Raw genomic sequence first — 25854 nt, 5'->3', positions numbered from 1 at the left:
CCGTAGTTATAAATGAAAAAATGCACAGCTATACTGCATTTAATTACTATTTGCAACATTAAACCTTTTCAAATGTTCTTTGTGTCATCAGTGTAAGATCAGACTCACATGTGTCCAGCTCTGTGTCTCTGAAGAGTGATCAGTCTAAAGAAGGACTTCCACCATTCTTCAGTGAGAAAACACCATCATCTAATAAAAGGTATTTTGTGTTACTCATTTTTTGTCACACATTGACTGTGTTTAAAAGTTGGATCAGTGAATACCAATTAGGGGTGTAAATATTAATCGATTTGCATCGATGCATCGATTATACAGCCGACGATTCAATGCATCGATGCGTCCGCAAGAGAATCGATTAATGCGTTTATTTTGCCGCCTGTCTATTTTCAGCATCTGCTTCGACGTGTGCGTGCAACCTACTGCTAAGCTGCGGGTGGCGCTAACCTCATTATTGTTGTAATTCACACGCGTTATACGCTTCACGTTCACGGGGTTCATACACACATTGTTGAGTCTGACTTTAAAGAACTGAAACTGGGACCTCATTTAGCCTACTCCTGGTATTAAAATGCGATCTGTTTTCAGATAAGTTATCCGGATAATAAAAAAAACGCATGTTAATGCAAGGTGTAAATACGTTGTGATCGGATCTGCCTGACCACATCTGGAGGTAGTCTGATCGCATTGTGTTCGGATCTTTACTAGGTGTAAACGCAATCTGGTTGTTGAAACCACATATGTATATTTTACTCCTCCCAAAAATGCTAAAAAATAAACGAGTAAGCTTGTTATATAGGCTATAAGTCATGTTATAGTCAGATATGACGGCGCTACTGCGATACGCATCACCTCAGATGAGCGTCTGTTCATCAAGCCAACGTGCAAACATCACAAATAAAAGTGAAAGTAAGTCACAGACGCTTAACACACAATCATCTTCATGTAAAGAAACGAAATGATCTCTTACCAGGGCTGTTGCCACTCTCTCTGTTTGCTGTCTTTGATTTGGAAATTAGCTGAAGATCAATAAAATGCAGCTCATATCTGTTGCTTTTGGTAGCGTGCAATCCATTAAACCTGCATATAACGCGGGAGTTGAAGATCAGATTATCCATTTTGCATAAACACATTTATGTGGCCAGGCATAAATGGAATCGGTAAGATCAGAACACTTATTATCCGGATAACTGCAGGGTTGATGTATTTGAAATTTAGGCTGTAGAGGTCAGTCTTTGTTTGTTTGTTTGTTTGTTGTAACAGTGAATAGGCTAATTGGCCATAGTAGACCTGCACTGTAAGCATTAGACTTAATTATTTTTATTTTGTTCTAATTATAATTTATCTGATGCCACTTTATTGTAACTGTAGATGCAGTAACTGTTATATTTGCAGTGCTTTGAGCACAACATGCACACTGTGAATAGAATACTTGTTTCGGTATTATCAATAAAAGGCAAAATCTAAATTTTTTGTTGATTTATTTGAAACTTAATAGATATCATGGAAAAATATCGAGTATTAATCGAGTATTAAATTCGAGTATTAAAAAGTATCGCGGGGAATTTTGAAGTATCGAAAATAATCGAATCGTTGACTTAAGAAATCGGTATCGTATCGAATCGTCATGCAGGCTCCGATTTACACCCCTAATACCAATCATGAAACATGTTTAGATCAAATATTTGTCAGAGTATTCACAGCTAATGCTTATTTCTCTTTCTGTAAAATATCAGTTAGTATTTTATTTCACTAATGTGATTTCAGGCTTCAATATGAGACATTAGACTCAGACCTTCAGACTCACAGGAACCACGAGAATTTCAAAGACAATCTTCTTGGGATCTTCCAGGTAGGAAAACACATTTTTATAAATGTTTAACATTTATAACAAACAAATATGTTATTGAACAAAGAAATTTAATTACATTTTTCTTCATATTCTTTTTTCCCTTTTAAACACATTTAAACCCAACATTTTAGTATTTGAACTGGATTTTTTATATACGTGTAATATAATTATTGAATAGGGGTGTCACGATTCTCCAAATCCTCGATTCGATTAAGTTTTCGATTCTAAGGTCACGATTCGATTAGATTCTTGATTAAAAAAAATAATAATTTATTTAAATTTATAATTTTTTAATAGAACAACTGTAACAATTTAGCAGTTTCAATAGAGCTGCTAGAAAATTACTAAAATACTGTCAAAACATTAACTATTTACATTTCTATGGGCAGACAACAAATGTGATTTTTATATTTTCATGTTCTTCTCCACCGTTTTTTGAAAAATGGCTTATTCACATTCTTTCCTACACATCTGCCTAGGAAATCGCCTAGTGTTAATCTGCATCACCATTTGTACTCGTTGTGAATACGCAGGCCACAAGAAGTAATTACGTGGGTTTGTTTATTTTTTTTAATCACTTTTACTCAGCACATGCTAGCTGGCAACAAAGGATTCCATTCATCGTGCTAAGCTAAGATAGCGCCGACACTGTCAAACTAAAACAATGCATGCACTGAGACAAAAATGCATTTGCACACATATCTAAATGTAGGAAAGAATGAGAATAAGCCATATTTCATAAAACGGTGGACTGTTCCTTTAAGAAAATGAGAATGTCCACATTCTCTGGAGAGAGGGCTGCTCTTTGAGATGTCACAATGTCCCCTGCTGTTGAGAACACTCTCTCACTTCCCACACTTGTTGCTTGTACAGCAAGATAACGTTTGGCAAGCTTAGACAAATTTGGGTACTGGTGCTCATTATCTTTCCACCATTTCAGTGGATTTGAATCCACAGAAATTTCTTTAACCATTTTGTATAGCTGAATCTCATCTTTCACAACATCAGGCCATGGTTTTGTTGCTGCTGATGATGCTGCTGCAGTGGAGGCTGTGCTGAAAAAAAATCACCAAACAGTTCACTGAGTGCTGTTCTCTTTGCTTGGGGGCTGCCTCTGCCGGTTGCTACAGTTTCTGGATCCTCTGCAGGGTTTTGGCTGGACCCTTCTCCTGAGGCATGAGACTGAAATACAGTGCCCTCCACAAAAATTGGCACCCCTGTTTAAGATGTGGTCGAGGACTTCTAAAAATTCTCCCTTTTTTTAAACAACATAGAACCCAAAGGCAATAAAAGAGAAAAATCCAACCTTTTATTTAAGTACATTACTTTGGTGGTAAAAAACAAACAAAAAAACAAACAAAAAAAAAACACTTGAAATCATGTGTCCCACAATTATTGGCACCCCTGATCCCCTTTCGGCAACAAGACAGCACTTAATCTCCTCCTATAACATTTCACAAGATTGGAGAATACAGAGAGAGGGATCTTTGACCATTCTTCTTTGCACAATCTTTCTAGATCATCCAGTGTCCTGGGCCCTCTCTCGTGCACTCTCCTCTTTAGCTCGCCTCACAGGTTTTCGATTGGATTGAGGTCTGGGGACTGAGATGGCCATGGGAGGACCTTGAGTTTGTGACTGCTGAACCCTTTTTGTGTAGATTTTGCGACATGTTTTGGATCATTATCCTGTTAAAAGACCCAATGACAAACCATCTTCAGCTTTCTGGCAGAGGCCATCAGGTTTTTATTTAAAATGTCCTGGTAGTTCAAAGCGTTCATAATGCCATGCACCCTAACAAGGTTGCCAGGGCCTTTGGAAGAGAAACAGGCCCACAGCATCACAGATCCTCCACCATACTTCACGGTGGGCATGAGGCTTTCGGCATACTCATCTTTTGTTTTACACCAGACCCACTTAGAGTGTTTGTTGCCAAAAAGCTCAATCTTAGTCTCATCCGACCAAAGCACACCATCCCAGATGAAGTCCCAGTGCCGCTTGGCAAACTCCAGACGTTTACGTTTGTCAGTGTTAGTGAGAAAAGGCTTTTTCCTAGCATGCCTCCCAAACATCTTGTTGGCATGTAGAGAGCGTCTGATGGTTGTTTTGGAGACTTTGTGACCCCAAGATGCCACTATTTGATGCAATTCAGTGACAGTGAGCTTAGGACTTTTTTTTACTTCTCTTAGCATCCTTCTCACTGTGCGTTGTGGCAAGATAAACTTGGGACCTCTTCCAGCCTTGTTTATCAACAAGTTTTAAACTTCTTAATGATTCCTCTAACTGTAGATACGGGCAAGTTAAGGCGAGTGGTTATTTTATTGTAGCCATTGCCTGACTTATGAAGGTCGACACACATCTGCCTTACTTGAATGGTGTGTTCTCTTGTCTTTGCCATGTTGACAAATGGGTAAGAGAATTAGGCCTCTGTGTCACGTCATATTTATACCCCGGGGAAAGAGGAAGTCATGAATTACTAATTAAAAGTTCCTAGATATCCTGACCAACTTTAGCAACTGCAGAAAAATATATATATATAAAAATAAATTACATTTTTCAGCGGAATTGTTAGGGGTGCCAATAAAGGATGGGACACATGATTTCAAGTTTTTAGTTTTTTTTTCACCAAAGTAATGTACTTGAATAAAAGGTTGGATTTTTCTCTTTTTTGCATTTGGGTTCTATGTTGTTTAAAAAAGGGAGAATTTTTAGAAGTCCTCGACCACATCTTGTGGAGCTAGGGCACTGTATACAAAAACTAGTTGTTTAAGGCAGAAATTATATTTGAGTGTGACAACAACAATCAGAAAGGTTATGTTGATTAGTCATATTGAAATATTATTTTCAATTAATATTATTATTACATTTACAGAATTCTACTTTACAGAATAACATGGTTATTTCATCATAATCATCACATTAGCCTAAATGCATCACATACCTTTGTGGGGTCCATTTGCAAGATTTTATCCTCTAGACAATTGAAGATCTCATTCAGAGATATGTCATCCAGGTGGGGTAAAGTCTTAAACCTAGGATCCAAGGCAGTGATCTCATTCAGGAACTGTTGAAGTATTTGGTCTGAATACCTCTCTTCAAAGTTTGCCACTATAGCAGATTTAACATCCTTTACAATTGTTGAATCTGTATCACTTGGTTTCATAGATGCTTCTCAAACAAAACAGACAGTCTCTCTCTGTTCTCAGCTCATTAACAGCTTCCTCCTTCACTCACAACAGCTGTGTCCCCACCGCTGAGGAACCTGGTCACTGTAGTCCAGGACGAGGTGGCCATCTTGATTTGTAGTCCCCATTGCTGTAACCATCTAGCTGGCACATACCTTGCCTCTATGACATACCCTCTCACGATGCCACACACCCCCCTTCTCTGCTCTGTGGCTCTTGGTTGCGGGGAGAAGGTGTAGAGGGCATCCCGTCGTGAGAGGGCATCGGCGTTGCCATGGCAAGGTCCGGGTCTGTGAACGACAGAGAAATTAAATGCTTGGAGACTCAGGAACCATCGAGTTACCCTCCTATTGGTCTCTTTATTCCTTGCCATCCACTGTAATGGGGCATGGTCTGTTACCAGGACAAACGTCTGCCCTAGAACGTAGTACCGAAGGGTCTCCAACGCCCATTTGACTCCTAAACACTCTTTTTCCAATGTGGAATAATTTTTCTCATGTTTTGCTAACTTCCGACTTATATACAAAACCAGATGTTCTGCTCCCTCTTGCGTTTGGGATAATACTGCCCCAAGACCCACCTCTGATGCATCCGTGTGTACTATAAAAGACTTCTTAAAATCAGGTGCCACCAGGACAGGATGAGATGTCAGGGCCCTTTTTAGTTGTGCAAATGATTCCTCTGCCTTTTCGGACCATTTCACCATCCTGGAGTGTTGTTTCGTGGCCATTTCTGTAAGGGGAGCAACCAGACTAGCAAAATTAGGGACAAACCTTCTGTAGTAATTGGCCAGGCCAAGGAAGGACTTAACTTGGGTCTTCGTGGATGGCCTGGGCCAGTCTTGTATGGCTTTGATTTTGGCTTCTTGGGGTTTAACGAGGCCTCGTCCTATGGTGTATCCTAGGTAGTTAGTTTCACAGAAGGCTAGTTTACACTTTTTAGGGTTAGCAGTGAGGCCCGCCTCTCATACTGAATCCAACACTTTTTGTACTTGCATTATGTGGGTTTCCCAGTCCCGGCTATACACCACCACATCATCCAAATATGCTGCAGCATACCTTTGATGAGGCCGGAGGACGCGGTCCATCAGCCTCTGAAAAGTTGCTGGTGCCCCATGCAGGCCAAAAGGTAGACAAACATAATGGTATAGCCCCTCTGGGGTAGCAAAGGCTGTCTTTTCTTTGGATGCTGGAGAAAGAGGAACCTGCCAATATCCTTTGGTTAAATCAAGAGTGGTAATAAATCTGGCCTTGCCCAGCCGATCAATCAACTCATCTACATGAGGCATTGGATAAGAATCAAACTCTGACACTTCATTTAGTTTCCTGAAGTCACTACAAAATCTTATTGTTCCATCTGGCTTGGGAACCAGCACGATAGGGCTTGACCAGGCACTCTGAGATTATTCAATGACCCCTAGTTTTAGCATTTTTCTTACCTCCTCTTTGATAGCTTCCCGCCGGGCTTCAGGGACTCTGTATGGACGTTGGTGTATGACTTTGCCAGGAATCGTGTGGATTTCATGTTGGATCATGTGGGTGTGACCAGGCTCAGAAGAAAAAACATCTCTATTCCGCTCTAATAACTCCAATGTTTCCTGTAACTGTTGTGGTGTCAGGTCTGGACTGACTTGGACTTCTTCTCTTGGACCGTTAACCTTCTCTGTGGTTAGAACCCCACCAAACAATGCATCTCTTGCATGCCACTTTTTCAGAAGGTTAACATGGTAAATTTGTTGTAATTTACTTCTCCAACTCGCTCTGCTATTTCAAATGGCCCTTGCCAGGTGACAAGGCACTTGCTTTCCGCTGTGGGTATGAGCACCAACACCTTATCTCCTGTTTGGAACTCCCTAGGTTGTGCAGCCCGGTTGTAGGTGGCTTGTTGTTCCCTTTGGGCCTTTTCCATGAGCTCTCTGACAATGGGAAACACTGCTGCCATCCTCTCTCTCATAGTTTCCACATGCTCGATTAGAGTCCTATGTGGACAGGGCTGTTCTTCCCAAGATTCTTTGGCAATTCAAAAGGGGAAAATCCCGTAGAGGCCTGGGGTACCTCTCTCAGTGAAAACAGAAGATAGGGTAGAAGCTGGTCCCAGTTTCGTCCATCTTTATCAATGACTTTGCGTAGCATCTGCTTAAGCGTTCTATTGAAGCGCTCTACAAGTCCATCTGTTTGGGGATGGTAAACTGAGGTTCTGAGTTGTTTGATTTTCAATAGGCTACTCATCTCCTTAACAACACTTGACATGAAGGGGGTCCCCTGATCTGTTAGGATCTCTTTTGGGATCCCTACTCTACTACTGAGGAGACCTCTTTGGCCACCTGTTTGGCTGTGGCTTTTCGCAGGGGAACAGCTTCAGGATATCGAGTAGCATAATCCAGAATCACTAAAATGTATTGATGTCCCCTTGAACTCTTGGGAAGGGGTCCCACAATATCCATTCCAATTCTATCAAATGGGGTCTCAATTATTGGCAAGGGAATTAGGGGGTTCCGCTCTGTGGGTTTTGGTGCTACTTGTTGACAATCTGGACAGCTACGGCAGTAGTTTTCTACCTCTTTATGAATGCCGGGCCAAAAGAAACGCTGAAGAATCCTCTCCTTCGTTTTATTGACCCCTAAGTGGGCTCCAAGTTGGTGGGTGTGAGATAGATGCAACACTGTTGATCTATGAGACTTAGGAACTAGAAGCTGTTCCTGGATGTCCTCTCCACTTTTGTTTACTCGATAAAGCAGACCATTTTTTACCGCAAAGTAAGGGTATGTAAGCTGTCCCTGTCTCTTATCTACCCCTTCCACCATTCTGAAATTTCTCAGTGCATTGGTCAATGTTTGGTCATTTAACTGTGACGTACCATATTGTCTTCTTAACGGCACACACTTGGCATTGATTCTAGTTTCACCCAAGCTTTCTTGTGATGACTCCTTCTCAGAAGCGGTCTCAGTCTCCTCTGGAACATCCCTTGTTTCAGCATGAGTCTGAACTGGAAAACAACATTTGGTTATATATTCACATTCTGCACCCTTTGGGCAGGGTCTCCCCTAGATTTGGTTTTACCTCTAGGCCTTTCGGTATCTCTCATCTTTTTTTCCGATATGTCTTGCCACAAAGCATGGAACACCGAGCAATCCCTGCCAATGAGCACACTTACTGGCAACGAGTCCACTACTCCTGCTTTAATATATCACATCTCCCTTTTGTGGTGATGAGGGTTAATGCAGCTGTTGGGTATTTCTGAGTGTCTCCATGCACACAAGACACAGGCACGGTATCTTCCTGAGAGATCTCAGCTGGGTTGACTAGTGACTTGTGGACCAAGGTAATCATGCTCCCTGAGTCTAACAAAGCCTCTACATCTTGGCTATTTATTGTCACAGGGCAGGCCATAGCTGGGAAGTTTGTGGCTCCCATCAACGCAGCAAAGAGATTAGTCTGCTTGCTCCCTGAAGAATCTGCTGTTGGCATGGGTTCATCTGGTTTGTCACACTGCCAAGAAATATGACCCAGTTCCCCACATTTGTAACATGTTCGAGGACTGTAATCTGGCAACGCTTTTTGTTGTTCATAGGGACTATTGTTCCCCTTCCTCTGACTAAACCACTGTGACGACCGACCTTTGGGTGTCCTCCTCGTCTGTGGAGGGGAGTTAACTGGTGTCCGGTAAATTAACATATTTACATTGGCTTGATATCTTTCAACTGACTCAATTAACTCCTCTGCTGTTATTGGGTTACTCTAGTCTCAGCCTCAGACGTCACGCCCACGGAACGTTGGCTAAACGTCTGATGCATATGGTACACTTAACTGGAAACACTTCAGGAATGTCAAAGTCGTCATCTGATTGGTTGAATTTTATCAGATTTCCGGGGGGCGTCAGTGTCGCGTTTATTTTCGGTCCGCCGGGAAACAAAGCGCAGACGTGTGATTGCTGAAGAAAAACTGTTGTGTTTATATGAGTGACCTATGTGAGTGACAATGAGCATTTATCAAGATCAGCTAAACGTAGTTGTATGTCCCCTCCTATCTATTATGGAAGATCAAGTGAAGTACTTAATTGCGAAGGGGATATCAGCCGCGTTTGTGGACAAATATGAAACAACAGACGCTGACATCGCAGCTGGCCGATTCAGTATTCATATATAGGGCGCACACTGGATTATAAGGAGCATAAGATACTGCAGAGTCAAACGTTTGACTGGGTTTGCGTTATGCATCCACTAGATGTGCTAAACTAAAGGCTAAAGGGAATGTAGCGAGTGCGCGGCGCCGGAGGTGAGGTGTTTATTAATGTGAGCGCGCTGGGGCGGGGACGTAACTTACATTCGCAGCCTGACTCATATGAGTATTCAATGTGCGGCGGCTCGCTGACAGCTACAGCTGGCTGTTTTGAATGAGACGACCCGGTTACTGTGAACGGGGAGCGCTTTATGAACATTCGGTGACGCACGAGCAGCGCCGGGGACAGTGTGTCTGTTAAGAGTGAGCGCTCGTGAGCGGGCACGTGATTTACACACATAACCTGATTTATACGAGGTTGAACTGGCCGTGTACTCTTTTCAGGTTCTAGCCATTTCTTCGTCAGGTGCATCAGTTCATGAAACTGTGCACAGGGAGGTTGGTCTTTCTGAAAACCCCATTCATGTACTCGCTGGGCCATTCCAAATGTGGTGAGACCATTTCTGCTGAGGATCTCTTTTTTTAAACTATCATAATCATTTGCATTTGTAGGGTCCAAATCCAAAAAAGCTTTTTGTGATTCACCTGATAAAAATGGTGCCAATATCCTGGCCCACTGTTCTTTTGGCCACTTTTCTCTATGTGCTGTTGTCTCAAAAGCATATAAGTATCCCTCCACATCATCGGTGACCCCCATTTTAGGAATAAAGTCACTAGCTCTGACTTTGTTGCTTTCTTGGTTCATTCTTTATTGAAGCTCTCTTGCTTTCAAGTCATTTGCCCACCTTTGTTCTTCTACTAACACTGCATTAGTTTGTTGTTGGATTTGGTTAGATTCCAAAAACGCTTTCAATAACTCCTCCATTGTAATGTTGTGTTCTTTTGTACTTAGCTTAGCAAATTTCACCGTCAGATCTTCCCAGTCTCTGTTGGACATCAGCAATCACACCATTGGAACTGCATTCTCCACCATATGTGGCATCGTGAGAGGTAGTGTATCATCCAAGTGTGAGTTGGTTCACAGATCGAGTCCAGGCAGAGATCAAGTCACAGGTTTCTTTTAATAGATCAACTCAAAACTCCAAAGTGTTCTTTTCATAACCAAAAACTCTTCCAGCTTCACTTTATGCTTCTCAAACAAAACAGACCGTCTCTCTCTGTTCTCAGCTCATTAACAGCTTCCTCCTTCACTCACAACAGCTGTGTCCCCACCGCTGAGGAACCTGGTCACTGTAGTCCGGGACGAGGTGGCCATCTTGATTTGTAGTCCCCATGCTGTAAACATCTAGCTGGCACATACCTTGCCTCTATGACATACCCTCTCACGATGCCACAATGGAGACCATCCAGCTGCACGTGAGGCATTGACAATGTTCTTTGCATTATCACTTGTCACAGGGATGGTTAAATTTTGTCTGTCCATCTTAGAATAATTTTGCTGGCCATTGACACTATCCTGTTGAGCTTTTTCTTTAGCTTGCTATTTAAGTGGTCAAACCAAGCAGAAAGGTGAAAAGTTAAAACACTTTCAATATGTGTAATATACAGTACACTAGCTCAGTAATCTGAGCACTGACACTCAGGCAGTTCAGTCTTCTAAGAAGACTGAGTCGTTGTGAGCATTTCTTGAAGATAAATTCTGTATTATCTGTAAAACTCAGGTGGTTATCAAGAACCGTACCTAGATATTTAAAAGTTTCCACAATTTCAACTACTTGACCATTTAGTAAAATTGGCTCTGTTATTATGTCTTGTTTTTTGCCAAAAATTAGCTCATTTGTCTTTGCCACATTAATTTCTAGCCTGCTTTCTTTGCACCATGCTTCAAGAGCCTTTACATGTGCAAGATAAGAGGCTTCATCCGAGGAATTCGTTTTTTGGAAAAGTCCTACTAAAGCCATATCATCTGCATATTTGATCAATTTAAAGGTGCTATTGTTTATATTAAAATCATTTGTAAATAAGGAGAAAAGCAAAGGTGAAAGAACGCTGCCTTGTGGGCATCCTGTACTAATGGTACGCACTCCAGACAAAAAGCAGTTTACACTTACCCTCTGAGGGCGACAAGAGAGAAAGTCTCTGATCCAGAGAATCAGGCTGTTATCTATATTAATATTAACTAGTCTTTGCAGGAGAATGTGTAGCTTCATAGAATTAAATGCTGCACTAAAATCTATAAATAAAACTCTAGCATGCCCTTTTGGGAGTGCACGCTGTTTTGAAATAGAGACTAAAAGGACCAGCACAGCATCATCTGTCCCTCTATTACTTCTATAAGCGAACTGCAGCGGATCTATCACGCTGGTTACTTGGGAGGTCAAGAGATCTACCTACACTCTCTCCATTGTTTTACATAATATGGAGGTGATGGCTATAGGTCGAAAATCTTCAGGCTTACTTACTTTTTAGGTATTGGCCTTATTAAAGAAAATTTCCAAGATGTGGGTACACTTGTAACTAGAAGAAAGTTAAAAAGCCTTAAAAAAAACACTTTTTAATTGGGTAGCAAAGTCTTTCAGTAAGCGGGCTTTTAGGCCATCTGGGCCGGTGGCCGTATTCGGCTTTAATTTAGTGATGCTTTTTCCAACAGCATCTTCTGTGATAAGTATTGGTGAGCCTATTGAAAGATTTTTACAGATGTCATCACACTCACACTTATCATCAACAACATCAAACCTGCAGAAGAATGTGTTCATTTCATCTACAAGACTTTGACTGCAGACTACAGGACTGTTGCTTTTGTTGCAATTTTTTCCCATTAAAGTATTTAAGCCCTGCCAAGCCTGTTTTATATTCCCGCTAAAAAAATTACTCTCTATTGTGTTTTTATATTCGATTTTTGCCTTTAGGATCTCCCCTCTTAATTGTTTCCTTTTTTCCTGCACTAATTCCATATTGCCTGAGCAAAAGGCAATTTTTCTTTCATTAAGGCAGGTTTTTAATTGTTTGGAAACCCAGGGTTTGTTATTTGGGAATATTCTAATAGACTTTGTTTCAGACACACAGTCCTCACAAAACTTAATATATGATGTTAAAATGTCCGTGAGTTCATTCCCATCCTGGCACGATTCAAAGAAGATGTCCCAGTTTGTATTGTCAAAACAGTCCCTGAGTTGATCTTTACTTGTTCCAGACCACGTCTGTATCTGCTTGATAACTGGTTTCGTCCTTTTGAGCATAGCTTTGTATTTAGGCAAAAGATGAATTATATTGTGATCGGATTTGCCAAGAGGTGGTCTACACATTGCTTTATATGCCTCAGGGATATTTCCATAACAGCGGTCGAGGGTCCGATTTAACCGCGTAGGACAGTCAACATATTGATGAGCAGTGGGCAAATGTGTAGACAAGTTACATGAGTTGAACTGAGTTGAGGCGAGTGTATCATTGTAGCTCTCTGCTATTTTTTCACCCGCTGCTGCGTCGTTCGGTCCAGGCACATACACAAGAATAATAGTAATTTGCCCAAACTCTCGCGGCAAGTAGAATGGCCGGAAAGTTACAGTTCATAGTCTGTTGTGCACACTTGCTCCCGAACGCAATACTGTGTAGCCCAGCGATCATCAACAAATAAACACAGCCCTCCTCCGATTGACTTGCGTGAGCTACGCTCATTTCTGTCTGCTCTTATGGTGGTGTACCCGGGCAGGGTTGGAGGATCATGATAGTCTTTAAGCCATGATTCCGTCAAACACACGAGGTTGCTCTGTCTAAATTCACAATCATGTTCTGCTCTCAATGCCAGTTCATCAAGTTTGTTGCTTACCGATCGAACATTGGTCAAAGTAATGACGGGCAATGGGAATCTATTGCCGCGTCTCCAAAGTCGGTGTCTCAAACCTCCTCTTGAGCCTCGCTTTTTCTTTACTTTCTTCCTCCTCTCTGACCATTCGGCAGGCCGACGGATGTCCATGCTGTCGACAGGGAGGGTTGGTGGAGCTACACTGATTGCTCGTAGAGAGAGCAGGTGCTCGCGAGTGTAGGTGAGATGACGGCTTGATAAACAATCCCCAATTTCAAATGCCGATAAGCAGAGTAATATCCATAGTAAAGCGATTTTCATGACAGTAATATCCATGATGAAATGCTATTTTAAGATTCTACCTAAGATATTTAAAATGCTATTTTAGCTAGTAAAAACTAATCACAGACAAACAAACGGTGAGCACAGGGTCGACAGCAGGCCGCGCCCCCGGAAAAAAAAAAAATCTTCCATTCCACTACCATTTTCCTCAGCACTTCTGGTAAATGTTCACTTGTGTGAGCTTCATATATGGGGTGAAGCACTAGATTTTGAATTTCCCAGTCATCATTAATATAATGTACTGTGACAGTCATGAAGCTCCCGGTTGCTCTGGAGGTCCAGCAACCTGTAGTCAAGGCCACTAAATTTGCACTTCTCAGACCTTCAATAATTTCTCCTTTATATTGTTGTACATGGACTTTAAGGGTGAACCAAACACAATTTAATCAAATTGATCTCTCATTGGATTGATTCAACGTGATTCAGCACTCCAGATCTAAACACCACATTCCAAAGTCACAAGACGACTCCAGTTGTCTGCTCTGGTTAAGTAAACCCCCCCTCAGAGAAGACTTTTATGGCCCGCAGGCCCAAGAGATAAGCCTAAGCAGGAAGGACTTTGTTAATGTTTCATCCTTAAGCAAGACAAATCTCCTCAGAAATGGTGAAACGAGGCCTGACCACCTTTGACCTCCCTCAGCATCACCACTGCTGAGCAGGACAGAGATGTAAAACAGACCACGCTTTCATGGAACATGAGAGTTGAACACAGACTTTAGCAGGAACTCTGCCTGACCTCAGAGTTACACACTTTACATATAAAATTATAAACCTCATCACAGAACAATTACTGATGGACTTATACATTCAATGTTTGCTATTGTTTCTACAATTCATTTGTTTGTGTATTATGCTTAGATCACATATAAATTATGTAAGTGTGATATAACTGTGTATGTGAATGAAAGAGTAGCGTGCTTACTATCAAAAAGATTGTATGGCTTTAATTCAAAAGATGGCTTGATTGAAATCTATGTAAAATGTTTTGTATTCTTATAAATCTATAATGTTTAAAATGTGGTCTCTTGTAAAGCGAGGAGATCACAGATCATGCATAATTTATGATAAGATCCACCTCCTAAATTATGCCATTGTCTCATTGGCCAGAACTCCCTGGGAGGCTGGACAAACATTTTGAGTTAAAGATCCGAACAAAGGAGCAATAGCAAGTTCTGTTCGCGCTTCTCACTAAAAACAACAAGAAAGCGTGTTCGCGCGCATCATGGGTGCGGTCGTCTAGAAAATCATCAAGAAGCCACGATGACATCGGGCAGACCAAATTAGACCAGCAGACAAAGAGCCCAAATCAAGATCAGGGTTAAAAACAGCTCATTCAAGCCATCTAACTTGTCTTACTTTCATTTCTTTCCTTTGTTTTCTTTTTCGTAAAAGTCTCGTTTCAAAGTTAAATTTGCTGCAAAGTTTTGTTTAACCATTTCTTCTGCAACGCGTTTCAAAACTTCAAAGACCCGCATGCCAACCACACGTGACTGGCAGCTCAGAGATTTCCATCCAGGCACGAGAAGACGGCCAAGCAACGGACCCGAGAAACTCCTTGACGAAAACACCCCGCAAGGACAAACAAGTAACCCCCAATGCTAGTCGTTTGTCTGCTGTCTGTTAGCGTCACCCTCAGCTGTGTTTGTGCTTTTTCCGGGATTATTTCATACAATTTAATACATGTATTATACCTTCGCCCGTGCACGCCGTTGGATTCCGTCGTGTTGAGTATGGAGAGAACAACCAGCTCTGTTTCCAGCTGATTCCCTCGCATGCACTAATGGATGTCTGATGATTTCAGTGCTTTCTCTCCATCCATGCAATAGATGCACACCTTTGAATGAGCGCGGATTTCTAATACATTTACTGTTTTTACCATCTGAGAAGCGGCCAAAATCAGATTGTAAAATGGACTGAATTAAAGCTCTTTACGAACTAGACGTGAGATGCCGACTGACATATGTGCTTGCCTTGAATCGCTGTCACATGCCCAAGCTTAGAGCTATATTGTAAGTAACTAATACATTTTTAACTAGCAGAATAATAATGCAGCACGATGCACATAGTTGACTGCTTGTATGTTGTGAGAAATGTGTGTGATCTGTGTTATGTACTTGTATACATGCTCTTAACTAATTGCCCCTTGTGAGATTAATAATGTTGATAAAAAAGTAAAGTAAATAGTCTCACTTTTAGTTACGTCTTAACTATTATTATATTTTGAAGGGCAAAAACATGAACTTTAACCATTGGCTTTACTTTTTCAATCAGCTGTCAATTCAGCGCGAGGGCAGTAGCATATAGCCAGAGCCATGTATTGAGATAGCATTAGTACCTCAGCTCCACCCGCGTCCCACCTCTTTGCCCATTTTAATTTATCCGGTTCTTCTTAATGTTCGGGGAATTTGCCTGTTAAAAGTATAACATTTAAAAGCCCCTGAAATGACTGGAAAAAAAGGTTAGTTCATTTTGATGAACGAGATTGATCAATAGAGTCAGTAAAATGATCCGAACTTTCCATCACGGGCGCGACATGTGGCGTGGCAGTATCGACGATGCCATTTTTTATTTCAATTTTTGAGATTGTGAATTAATTTCGATTGATTTCGATTTAATATCGAAATCGTGACACCCCTATTATTGAATAAATTGTGGTTACCAAATGTAGATGTACAATTTAGTTTAAATTGTGTTATTCTGTCTATTCTATTACTTTTGTTTGTAGGATCTTGAGAGCAAAATAATCACATTTCTGAAGAATGAACTGGAGAAGTTAAAGAAAATATTACAACATGAGAACACACAACACTTTGTGAAGGACTTTAATGAGAACAGATCCAGTATCAAATCAGCAGCTCTTGATCTCACACTACATTACCTGAGAGAGATGAAGCAAGATGAAGCTGCTGATGCTCTAGAAGGCAAGAGACTCGTCATCATCTGTCTGATTGTCTCTTATAAATGTAGGAGAGAAAATTAAGACTAAAACTATCTATTTTCTGTTCCTGTGTTTAGGTGAGCTGTTCTTCATTCATCAGCTGAAATGTGGCCTAAAGAAGAAGTATCAATGTGTGTTTGAAGGAATGGTGAAGCAAGGTGACTCCACACTCCTGAATAACATCTACACAGATCTCTACATCACTCAGGGTGGCAGTGAACAGGTCAATACTGAACATGAGGTGAGACAGATTGAAGTTGCTTCCAGATGTCATGAAGCACAAGAGATACAGGTTGAATGCACACATTTGTTTGAAGCGCCTGAACAAGACGAGGAGATCCGAACTGTACTGACAAAAGGAGTCGCTGGCATCGGGAAATCAGTCTCTGTGCAAAAGTTTGTTCTGGACTGGGCTGAAGGAAAAGAAAATCAAGATATCAGCTTCATATTTCCTCTTCCATTCAGAGAGATGAACTTAAAGGAGAAAGAAAAACTAAGTTTGATGGACCTTATAACTCAGTTTTTCCCAGAGACAAAAGGACTGAACCTTACAAGAAGGAATCAGTTCAAAGTGCTGTTCATCCTTGATGGACTGGACGAATGTCGCCTTCCTCTGAAGTTTGATTGTAATGAGACGTGGCGTGATGTATCGTCACCAGCCTCTCTGGATGTTCTCCTAACGAACCTCATGAAGGGAAATCTGCTTCCTTCTGCTCTCATCTGGATCACCAGCAGACCAGCAGCGGCCAGTAAGATTCCTCCTGACTGTATCGACCGGCTGACAGAGATACGAGGATTCAGCGACGCACAAAAGCAAGAGTACTTCAGAAAAAGATTCAAGGATGATATTCAAGCCAACACAATCATAGATCATGTTAAACAATCAAAGAGTCTCTTCATCATGTGCCACATCCCAGTCTTCTGCTGGATTTCAGCCACTGTTCTCCAGAACATTCTGGAGGAGAAGAGAAATAATGATGTGAGAAACACTCAGGCTGATGAGATCTCTAAAACACTGCAGGAATCAAACACTGAAGACACTCCCAAGACTCTGACGCAAATGTACACACACTTTCTCCGCTTTCAGATCCAGCAGAGCCGCCGGAAATATGATGGAGAATACACACCAGATGTTTCCTGGGATAAAGACGCCATCCTTTCACTGGGGAAACTGGCATTTCATCAGCTGGAAAGAAACAACCTGATCTTCTATGGCACAGACCTGGAAGCCTGTGGTCTTGACGTCTATAAGGCATCAGTGTACTCAGGCATGTGTACCCAGATCTTTAAGGAGGAAACAGGGATCGTTCTTGGTACCATGTACTGCTTTGTTCACTTGAGCATTCAAGAGTTTATTGCAGCCCTTTATGCACATCTGTTTCTAGACATCAACAAGACAAGTGTGTTTGATCATGAGTCTACAGAACAGGAAAACAGAAATGAAACCATGATTAATTTTCTCAAGACTGCAGTGGACAAGGCGCTGGAGAGTGACAATGGACACCTGGACCTTTTCCTTCGCTTCCTCCTCGGTCTGTCACTCCAGTCCAATCGGCGACTCTTACGAGGTCTGTTGACACAGCGAGACGGCACTGACCAGAGCAACAAGGGGATAGTTCGACTCTTACGAGGTCGGTTGACAAAGAGAGACGACACTGACCAGAGCAACAAGGAAATAGTTCAGTACATTAAAAAGAAATTAGAAGCTAATCTTCCTGCAGAGAGATCCATCAATCTGTTCTACTGTCTGAATGAACTGAACGACCAAACTCTGGTGAACGAGATTCAGACCCACCTTAGCAAAGGAAGTCTCTCATCTGGTGACCTTTCACCTGCCCAGTGGTCTGCTTTAGTCTTTGTGTTGTTGACATCAGAGGAAGAGCTGAAGGAGTTTGAGCTTCAGAAATTCAAGAAATCAGACGAGTGTCTCATTAGATTATCGGCAGTCATCAAAACCTCCAGAAGAGCTCTGTAAGTCTTTATATATTTTGTCATGTTTAGCTCTCATCTGAAAAATGCATGTATCTCAATAGTTATTCCCCATCATAAATATGAAGCTATACCTGCGTGTGTGTGTGTGTGTGTGTGTGTGGAGACAGTTTATCACAATTTAAGACAAATATTAAATATCTTGTAAAAAGGTTGCATGATTGTTTTGTATCATATGATACAACAGATGTCATGATCCTGGCTCTTTCTTTCTTTCTCTGTTCCTTTTCTGCCCCCTTCTGGTCACTATCTTACATATCCCGGTCACCTTCAGCTGTGGCTCATCTTCTCATTACCTCCTCGTTACCTTCCCAACTGTTTCTCACTATCTCTGATTAGACTCTCTATTTCAGGGGTTCTCAACTCCAGTCCTCGCGACCCACTGCTCTGCATATTGTGTATGTCTCTCTTATTTAACACACCTGATTCAGATCCTCAGCTCATTAGGATAGCCGTAGAGTCTATCTTAACGAGCTGAGGATCTGAATCAGGTGTGTTAAGTAAGGGAGACATACACAATATGCAGAGCAGTGGGTCGCGAGGACTGGAGTTGAGAACCCTTGCTCTATTTCATGGCTTCTCTCTTACTGTTCTTTGTCAGATTATTGCTCTATGTTACGTACCTGTGCATATCGCTCCTGATCCTGTCGTGTCGTGTCCTGTCTGGTACATTGTGTTACCTCGTCTCTACTCTGCTACACTTCCAGCATCGTGAGTGGTTCAGGATTGGCGTTCCCGTGCCAGCAACGGACCCAACCTATCTCTTCCTCTGAGTGAACGTCCGTGCTGATCCAGACGGCAGCTTTCTGTTCTATTATCAAGAGACTTTCTGTTCCATTACCATTGAGTTTCTTTTGTTGGATTTACTCACCATACGGCTCCTGTGTTAACTCTTCTGAAACATTAAATCACTCATTGACTGCCCTTTGCTTTTGGGTCCTCTTTCTTACACGTGACAGAATAATCTGACCAGCAATGGACCCAGCAAGGGAGAATTCACTTCAGTCCGCACTCGAGATCCAGGGAGCTATGCTGGGCCGTCATGAGGATGAGCTGGCTGCAACGCACCATGCCATGGATTCTCTGGCGACTCGTGTTACTGACATTGTCCAGCAGCTTCATCATCTCCGCACTGAACCTTCCTCTTCTCGAGGGCATGAGACGCCTGAGCCGAGAGTGAACATCCCTCCGTGTTATTCCGGTGAGCCCAAGGAATGCAGGTCTTTCTTGACTCAGTGTGAGGTTGTTTTTTCACTTCAGACTTCCACTTACGCTACTGATCGTTGCCGCATTGCCTTTGTCATCTCCTTACTGACTGGCCGAGCGCGGGAGTGGGGAACCGCTATGTGGACTTCGGAGGCTGACTGTCTCCGCCGCTATTCCGCTTTCAAGGAGGAGATGTTGCGGGTGTTTGACCGTTCTGCATATGGGGCGGAGGCTTCTCGTCTCATGTCTACGCTGCGCCAAGGAAGAAGGTCAGCAACAGATTTCTCGATTGAATTCCGCACCTTATCTGCTTCTTGCGACTGGAACGAGCCTGCCCTAGTAGCCCGTTTTCTCGAGGGGGCTCAATGCGGACATTAAGGACGAGATACTTGCCCGGGAGACACCTACTCGACTGGACCCTCTTATCGACTTGGCCATCCGGGTGGAGAAGCGTTTTGAGATGCGCCGTCGCAGCCGCGGTCTGGAGAGGGTACCACTCACAACTCCGGCTTCCTCTTCCGCACCGCCTCCCGCCTCTGACTCTGAGCCCATGCAGCTGGGAGGTTTACGGATCTCCGCAGCCGAACGTCAACGCCGTAATATGGCTCGCCTCTGCATGTACTGTGCTTCTGCTTCTCACCGTGTCGTCTCGTGTCCAGTAAAAGCCAACGCTCACCAGTAGAGAGAGGGTTACTGGTGAGCGCGTCAGTCCTGGACCCTCCGACACGCACGTGCACTACTTTTCCCGCACTACTCCGCTGGCCTGGGTATTCCACCTCTTGTCAGGTTTTGATCGATTCTGGAGCCGAGGGAAATTTCGTAGATGAAGGTTGGGCTAGAGAACAGGGGATCACCCTCATAGAACGTAACGACTCCACTTCCATCCACGCACTTAATGGTAGTATCCTCACTAGAGCCCGCTTTGCCCTCACTATCTCAGGCAATCATCGAGAGACAATTTCTTTTTTAGTTTTGCATTCTCCTTCTAGTCCAGTAATTTTAGGACATCCCTGGTTATCCCTTGCCACTTATGTCTTCAGCTTTCGAGGTCTTGCAGGGAGCTAAGATCTTTTCAAAGCTAGATCTTCGTAACGCTTACCACCTTGTCCGCATTAGGAGGGGAGACGAATGGAAGACTGCGTTTAATACGCCTCTTGGGCACTTTGAATATCGCGTACTTCCTTTCGGATTGGTCAACGCTCCAGCCGTGTTCCAAGCGCTAATAAATGACGTGCTCAGAGACATGTTGAATATGTTCGTTTTCGTCTATCTTGACGATATTTTGATTTTCTCCCCCTCTCTCCAAGTTCACACTCAGCACGTAAGACAGGTCCTCCAACGTCTTCTCGAGAACCGATTGTTTGTTAAGGCCGAGAAGTGCACTTTCCACGCTCAGTCCATCTCTTTTCTGGGGTCAATTATTTCCACGGAGGGAGTTAGCATGGATTCCTCGAAGGTCCGTGCGGTCACAGAGTGGCCCATGCCGGAGTCGCGTGTTGCTCTGCAACGGTTCTTAGGTTTTGCGAATTTTTATCGTCGCTTTATCCGCAACTTTAGCCAGATTGCCGCCCCGCTCTCAGCCCTCACGTCCGCCAGGGTCCAATTTTCCTGGACGCAGGAGGCTCAGACCGCTTTTGATCGTCTCAAGTCTCTTTTTTCCTCTGCTCCTATTTTGCGTACTCCTGATGTCTCTAGACAGTTCATTGTAGAGGTTGATGCATCAGAGGTGGGCGTTGGGGCTATTCTCTCCCAGCGCTCATCTTCTGATGAGAAGGTTCATCCCTGCGCTTACTTTTCACATCGCCTTTCTCCCGCCGAACGAAATTATGATGTTGGCAACCGCGAATTATTAGCCATTATTAGCTACTCAGACTAAAGCTTTAAATGTCCAATTTAAAACGAACAAATTCGAATGCTGCTGTTTCAGTTCTCGCGCTTCAGTTCACGGAGATCATGAAGCGCGCCTGCTGTTAAAGCACAACGTTTTCTTGTTATTGTGAGTTTACGCAAATAAATGTATTTGTCAATAATGTATTATTATTTTCTGTATGACCAGAAATGAAAGAGTATTTTAAGTTGTTTCCACTGAAAGAACTGCAATGAAACTGCAAATGTTCACATGGGCGTCTCGCAGCCATCAGTGCGCGCTCCACACTAAGCACACACACTGGATATGCGTGAAAATATTGTGTTTATTTGTGCTTTGTTCCTTTTTTGGATAAAGGCGTGTTCTACATATGCAGCCTAATAAAATGTTACAATAATGATGATGATCATAAATATTTATTTGCGGACACGGAGTTTTTGCGAAATGGACTTGTTTCTGTGCGTAGGCTATTTTCAATTGGCAATTTCAGTTTGAAGGGTGATGGAAATGTGCCTACTTTAACTGCTCTGTACTTATCACTGCGTTTTATTTCTATAAATTAATTTGTTTCAAATGGGGTCCAACCAGTTATTAAAGGTTTTAAAAATTAACTCTGTATCGCGATGTTGCAGCGCGCACACTATGGTTAACCGAGTATTAACGGTTAATGAAAAACTTGAAAACGTGCAGCCCTACTCTCGATATTAATGCAGAAATAATCTTGCAGATTGCCATGCGTGGGTCGTCATCATTGATTTTGAAAATATTTCCACACTGCTGAGGCTGACATTGCATCTGGTGTCTCTGTGTGCACTGGAAAGTTCTGTCAGTTATGTCGCGTGAGGTATCGGTCTTTGGTATCGGGGTATTTTTACGAGTACGAGTACAAGTACATGAGCTTGGTATCGGGCCCGATACCCGATACTGGTATCGGTATCGGTGCATCCCTAGTCGTGGTCATCAATTTCTGGTCAATTGGGAGGGATACGGTCCGGAGGAGAGATGATGGATTCCATCCCGGGACGTCCTGGACCGCTCGCTGATCGATGACTTCTACCGCTCACGCCAGTCCTCCTCCGTTGCGCCAGGAGGCGCTCATTGAGGGGAGGGTACTGTCATGATCCTGGCTCTTTCTTTCTTTCTCTGTTCCTTTTCTGCCCCCTTCTGGTCACTATCTTACATTACATTACACACATCACTCATTCATTATCCCAGTCACCTTCAGCTGTGGCTCATCTTCTCATTATCTCCTCGTTACCTTCCCAACTGTTTCTCACTATCTCTGATTAGACTCTCTATTTCATGGCTTCTCTCTTACTGTTCTTTGTCAGATTATTGCTCTATGTTACGTACCTGTGCATATCGCTCCTGATCCTGTCGTGTCGTGTCCTGTCTGGTACATTGTGTTACCTCGTCTCTACTCTGCTACACTTCCAGCATCGTGAGTGGTTCAGGATTGGCGTTCCCGTGCCAGCAACGGACCCAACCTATCTCTTCCTCTGAGTGAACGTCCGTGCTGATCCAGACGGCAGCTTTCTGTTCTATTATCAAGAGACTTTCTGTTCCATTACCATTGAGTTTCTTTTGTTGGATTTACTCACCATACGGCTCCTGTGTTAACTCTTCTGAAACATTAAATCACTCATTGACTGCCCTTTGCTTTTGGGTCCGCTTTCTTACACGTGACACCAGACTTGTATGACTTGTTATATAGAATTATATTATCACATACTCATACTTGAGGTAGAAAAAAAAAAGCATATTTTATTAATATACCCAAACTGGGGGGAAATAATGTAATTTGGTACAGATGTTATTTATATTGCCAAAACGTAATATGAAATTTTGAAAGGTTATAGATAAAACATTTAGATTTTTATAAAACAGGCTACTAAAATAAAATACCTACATCTCACCACATCATATACTAGTTATCCCTCAGTTTCTACCAGTAATTATATATTTAAATGCTTATTTCTATGAGTAATTCTGTAGTTTAAAGGGTTAGTTCGGTATTTTACACTTAAAGCCCTGTTTTAAGATCGTTTCTGATGAAATAGAACGGTTAAGATTGAAATTTGGACAAATGCTGCTGTGCCGAGAATTTTAGGTTTGTGTGTTAGCACCCTCCACCTACACAATGGTTGTCTATGTGCACTGGAACAATCATTCATAAATTGCATTAAACTTTAGTTTACAAAGACGTGAAACTCACCGAGGGGTCTGGGGTGTTCACTGATATGCTCACACAAAAATCACTGCAAAAGATGCTTTCCAACAGGTTTTATTGTAGTTTTTGCAAAAACAGTATTGCAGTAGACATACAATTTAAAAGAAAAAAAACACAACAAATTAAATGTATTTTGCTATTACATTATATCTTCATACAAAAATAAAAACTTTTGCAACTAAAAAGTGCAAAATGCCAAGCTTTGGCCAGATTTCAAATACATTTAATTTAAGTTTAAAATAAAACTTAAATAAACAGCTTTTATATTTAGCTTTAAAGTGCTGTAGTCAGATCAAACAAACAATCATGCTAAATGAATAACTTAACCACCAGTCAACCTGGTACTTCATACTCTTGTGGTGCGCGCACAGTCTTCACTCGGACGCACTCTTCAATCTATCGCCGATGAAATCACAAAATAAAATGCACACAAACGTGTCCCTGCTTGATATAGACTGTAACCACTGATGAACATTTTCGGTTTTGATGAGAGAGAGGAAAAAACTATATGAGTGCAGATTATAACCTGCAACTTCTGACACGCTTGGCAAAAGATCTAGCACTAGACCATTTAAGAACTCAAACAAAATATACAGATCGATGGATTCATTTACGGGTTGAGCAGAGAGGCTGCACAGTTTGACCTGCGGGCAGCGGCCGTACACCAGTCCGCCGGATGTTGTTGCTAAGAACTTACAATTTATCACTATTATCAGACCGGCCCTCGCGGCCTCGAAACACTACGACTCTCCCGATTGCCACTCCACCCCTGCACGCCATTACAAAATATAATATGGTGGGCCGTTATCGGCGTTAACTTGCTGCGTTAAAGTGAGACTCTTATCGAGCGATAAAAAAATATTGCCGTTAATCTATTCTCAAAGTTGGGTTGGGAGCTGGGTCTATACTATACAAGCTATGATGCCTTTTACCCTGATATTTTAGCGCAGATGTATACCTAGCCGAATTGCACTGTAAGGGGCATTTAATACCAATCTGTTTATCCAGACATTAGGAAAATATCAGTCAATGCATTTTATATTTAATATGAGGAAAATACACATCTGTAACGGACATGACACAAAAAAAAAAATCTTTAGGTGTACAAAAAGTAATAATACCCATCGGTTGAAGAAAGGTTGGCTCTCCATGGAACAGAAAATATTAATTTTGTATTATTTTTTATGTACGCATTTATGAGGGGAAAAACAATGTTATGTGACAGTTCCCCGTTACGGATTTGACCACTCTGAAAGCGGCACTGAAAGACTGCTTTAAAACTTTCACATTAAACATAAAGCACAAAGCCTTTCATTAAGTTGAATTTCGTTTTGTATTAATTGTATGTTAATTTTAATCAATGTTTCATCAACCAATTGCCTGGATTTAATAAATAAGAAATAAATATAGCAGACAATAGATAATCACAACACAGAGGCGTCAGTGAGTGAACTGAAGCTCGTCTTGTGAGTCATAAATGAACCGAAACACAGCGCATAAGGCAGGCCAACTTGCCTCAGGAGTACAGTGGGTGCCATGAGGTGCGACTGTATAATGTAGATAATAATTACGAAAATGGAGAGAAAATATAAATCGGGCGCATTAAAATGAAAAGAACGAGATAGTCTTTGTGTTTTATTTAACATAAGCTTACTTGGCTCAACAAGTGACACATTATTACATATGCATTCATCAGATATATATTTTTGTACGGTTTTAATTTTAAAATGACTTGGTAGCAGAGAGCCCCGTGATGAAGAGTCTAGCTCCGCCCCTGCTCATCTTACTAATTACCTGCAAGGTTATTTATTTGCAAGGTATCATATTCTGAATGCCTTCAATGCCTGAATGCTTTCATGAATTCAAATGAGCCATTTTAATCTAGATTAATTCCAAGGTTACAGTGAGATTAATCTAGATTTTAAAAAAAATGCCCACCACTAAGGCATAAAAAAAAAAATGTTCGGTTCCAGTCTCCGACCGACCCTGTCAATTTATGTGCGACCCAAATTTATTTTATGAGCTTGGGGAAGAAATAATACAAATTAGTAAATACACAAATAAAAACATTGAGGCAAACTACAATTTATGTTTTTGTACAGCGCCGTATTTGTATATATAAACTTAAATATTTTTTCAAACATGCTTCAATTTGTCTTGGAAATTTGTCACTGTATAAAAAACACTATTGTTGAGGAAATTGTAGTTTTTAAAGGTAAATGTTAGTTTAACTCGGCCTCTTTGCTGTATATGCTGTTTATGTAAAAAATAAGTGGAAAATTTCATTAATATTAGTATATAGAAAATGTATTGTATGTGTTCAATCTAAT

General features: G+C 41.8%; 3 protein-coding genes across 6 annotated transcripts in view; all 3 read left to right on the top strand.

Moving 5' to 3' along the window:
* LOC148997438 (protein NLRC3-like) overlaps window positions 1–25854 on the top strand; it is a 131135-nt gene that overhangs the window by 12412 nt on the left and 92869 nt on the right. The window lies entirely within an intron of this gene.
* Window positions 1–25854, top strand: part of LOC148997439 (uncharacterized) — a 118770-nt gene that overhangs the window by 39581 nt on the left and 53335 nt on the right. The gene's annotated exons all lie outside the window — the stretch shown is intronic.
* The window catches only part of LOC148997440 (NLR family CARD domain-containing protein 3-like), an 85836-nt gene that overhangs the window by 12615 nt on the left and 47367 nt on the right, over window positions 1–25854 (top strand). For 2 of the 4 annotated variants that reach the window (XM_089122501.1, XM_089122502.1), the window contains exons 4-7: window positions 92–199; window positions 1765–1849; window positions 16020–16215; window positions 16310–18203. In XM_089122501.1, the coding sequence (XP_088978627.1) occupies window positions 92–199; window positions 1765–1849; window positions 16020–16215; window positions 16310–18203 (2283 nt within the window). The remainder of the gene's footprint in view (window positions 1–91; window positions 200–1764; window positions 1850–16019; window positions 16216–16309; window positions 18204–25854) is intronic. The other 2 variants (XM_089122503.1, XM_089122504.1) reach the window with 1 other exon arrangement.

The sequence above is a fragment of the Pimephales promelas genome, chromosome 2, assembly GCF_988280905.1.
Source record: "Pimephales promelas chromosome 2, fPimPro1.hap1.1, whole genome shotgun sequence".
Lineage (NCBI taxonomy): Eukaryota > Metazoa > Chordata > Actinopteri > Cypriniformes > Leuciscidae > Pimephales > Pimephales promelas.
This window is presented reverse-complemented; position numbering and strand designations above follow the sequence as displayed.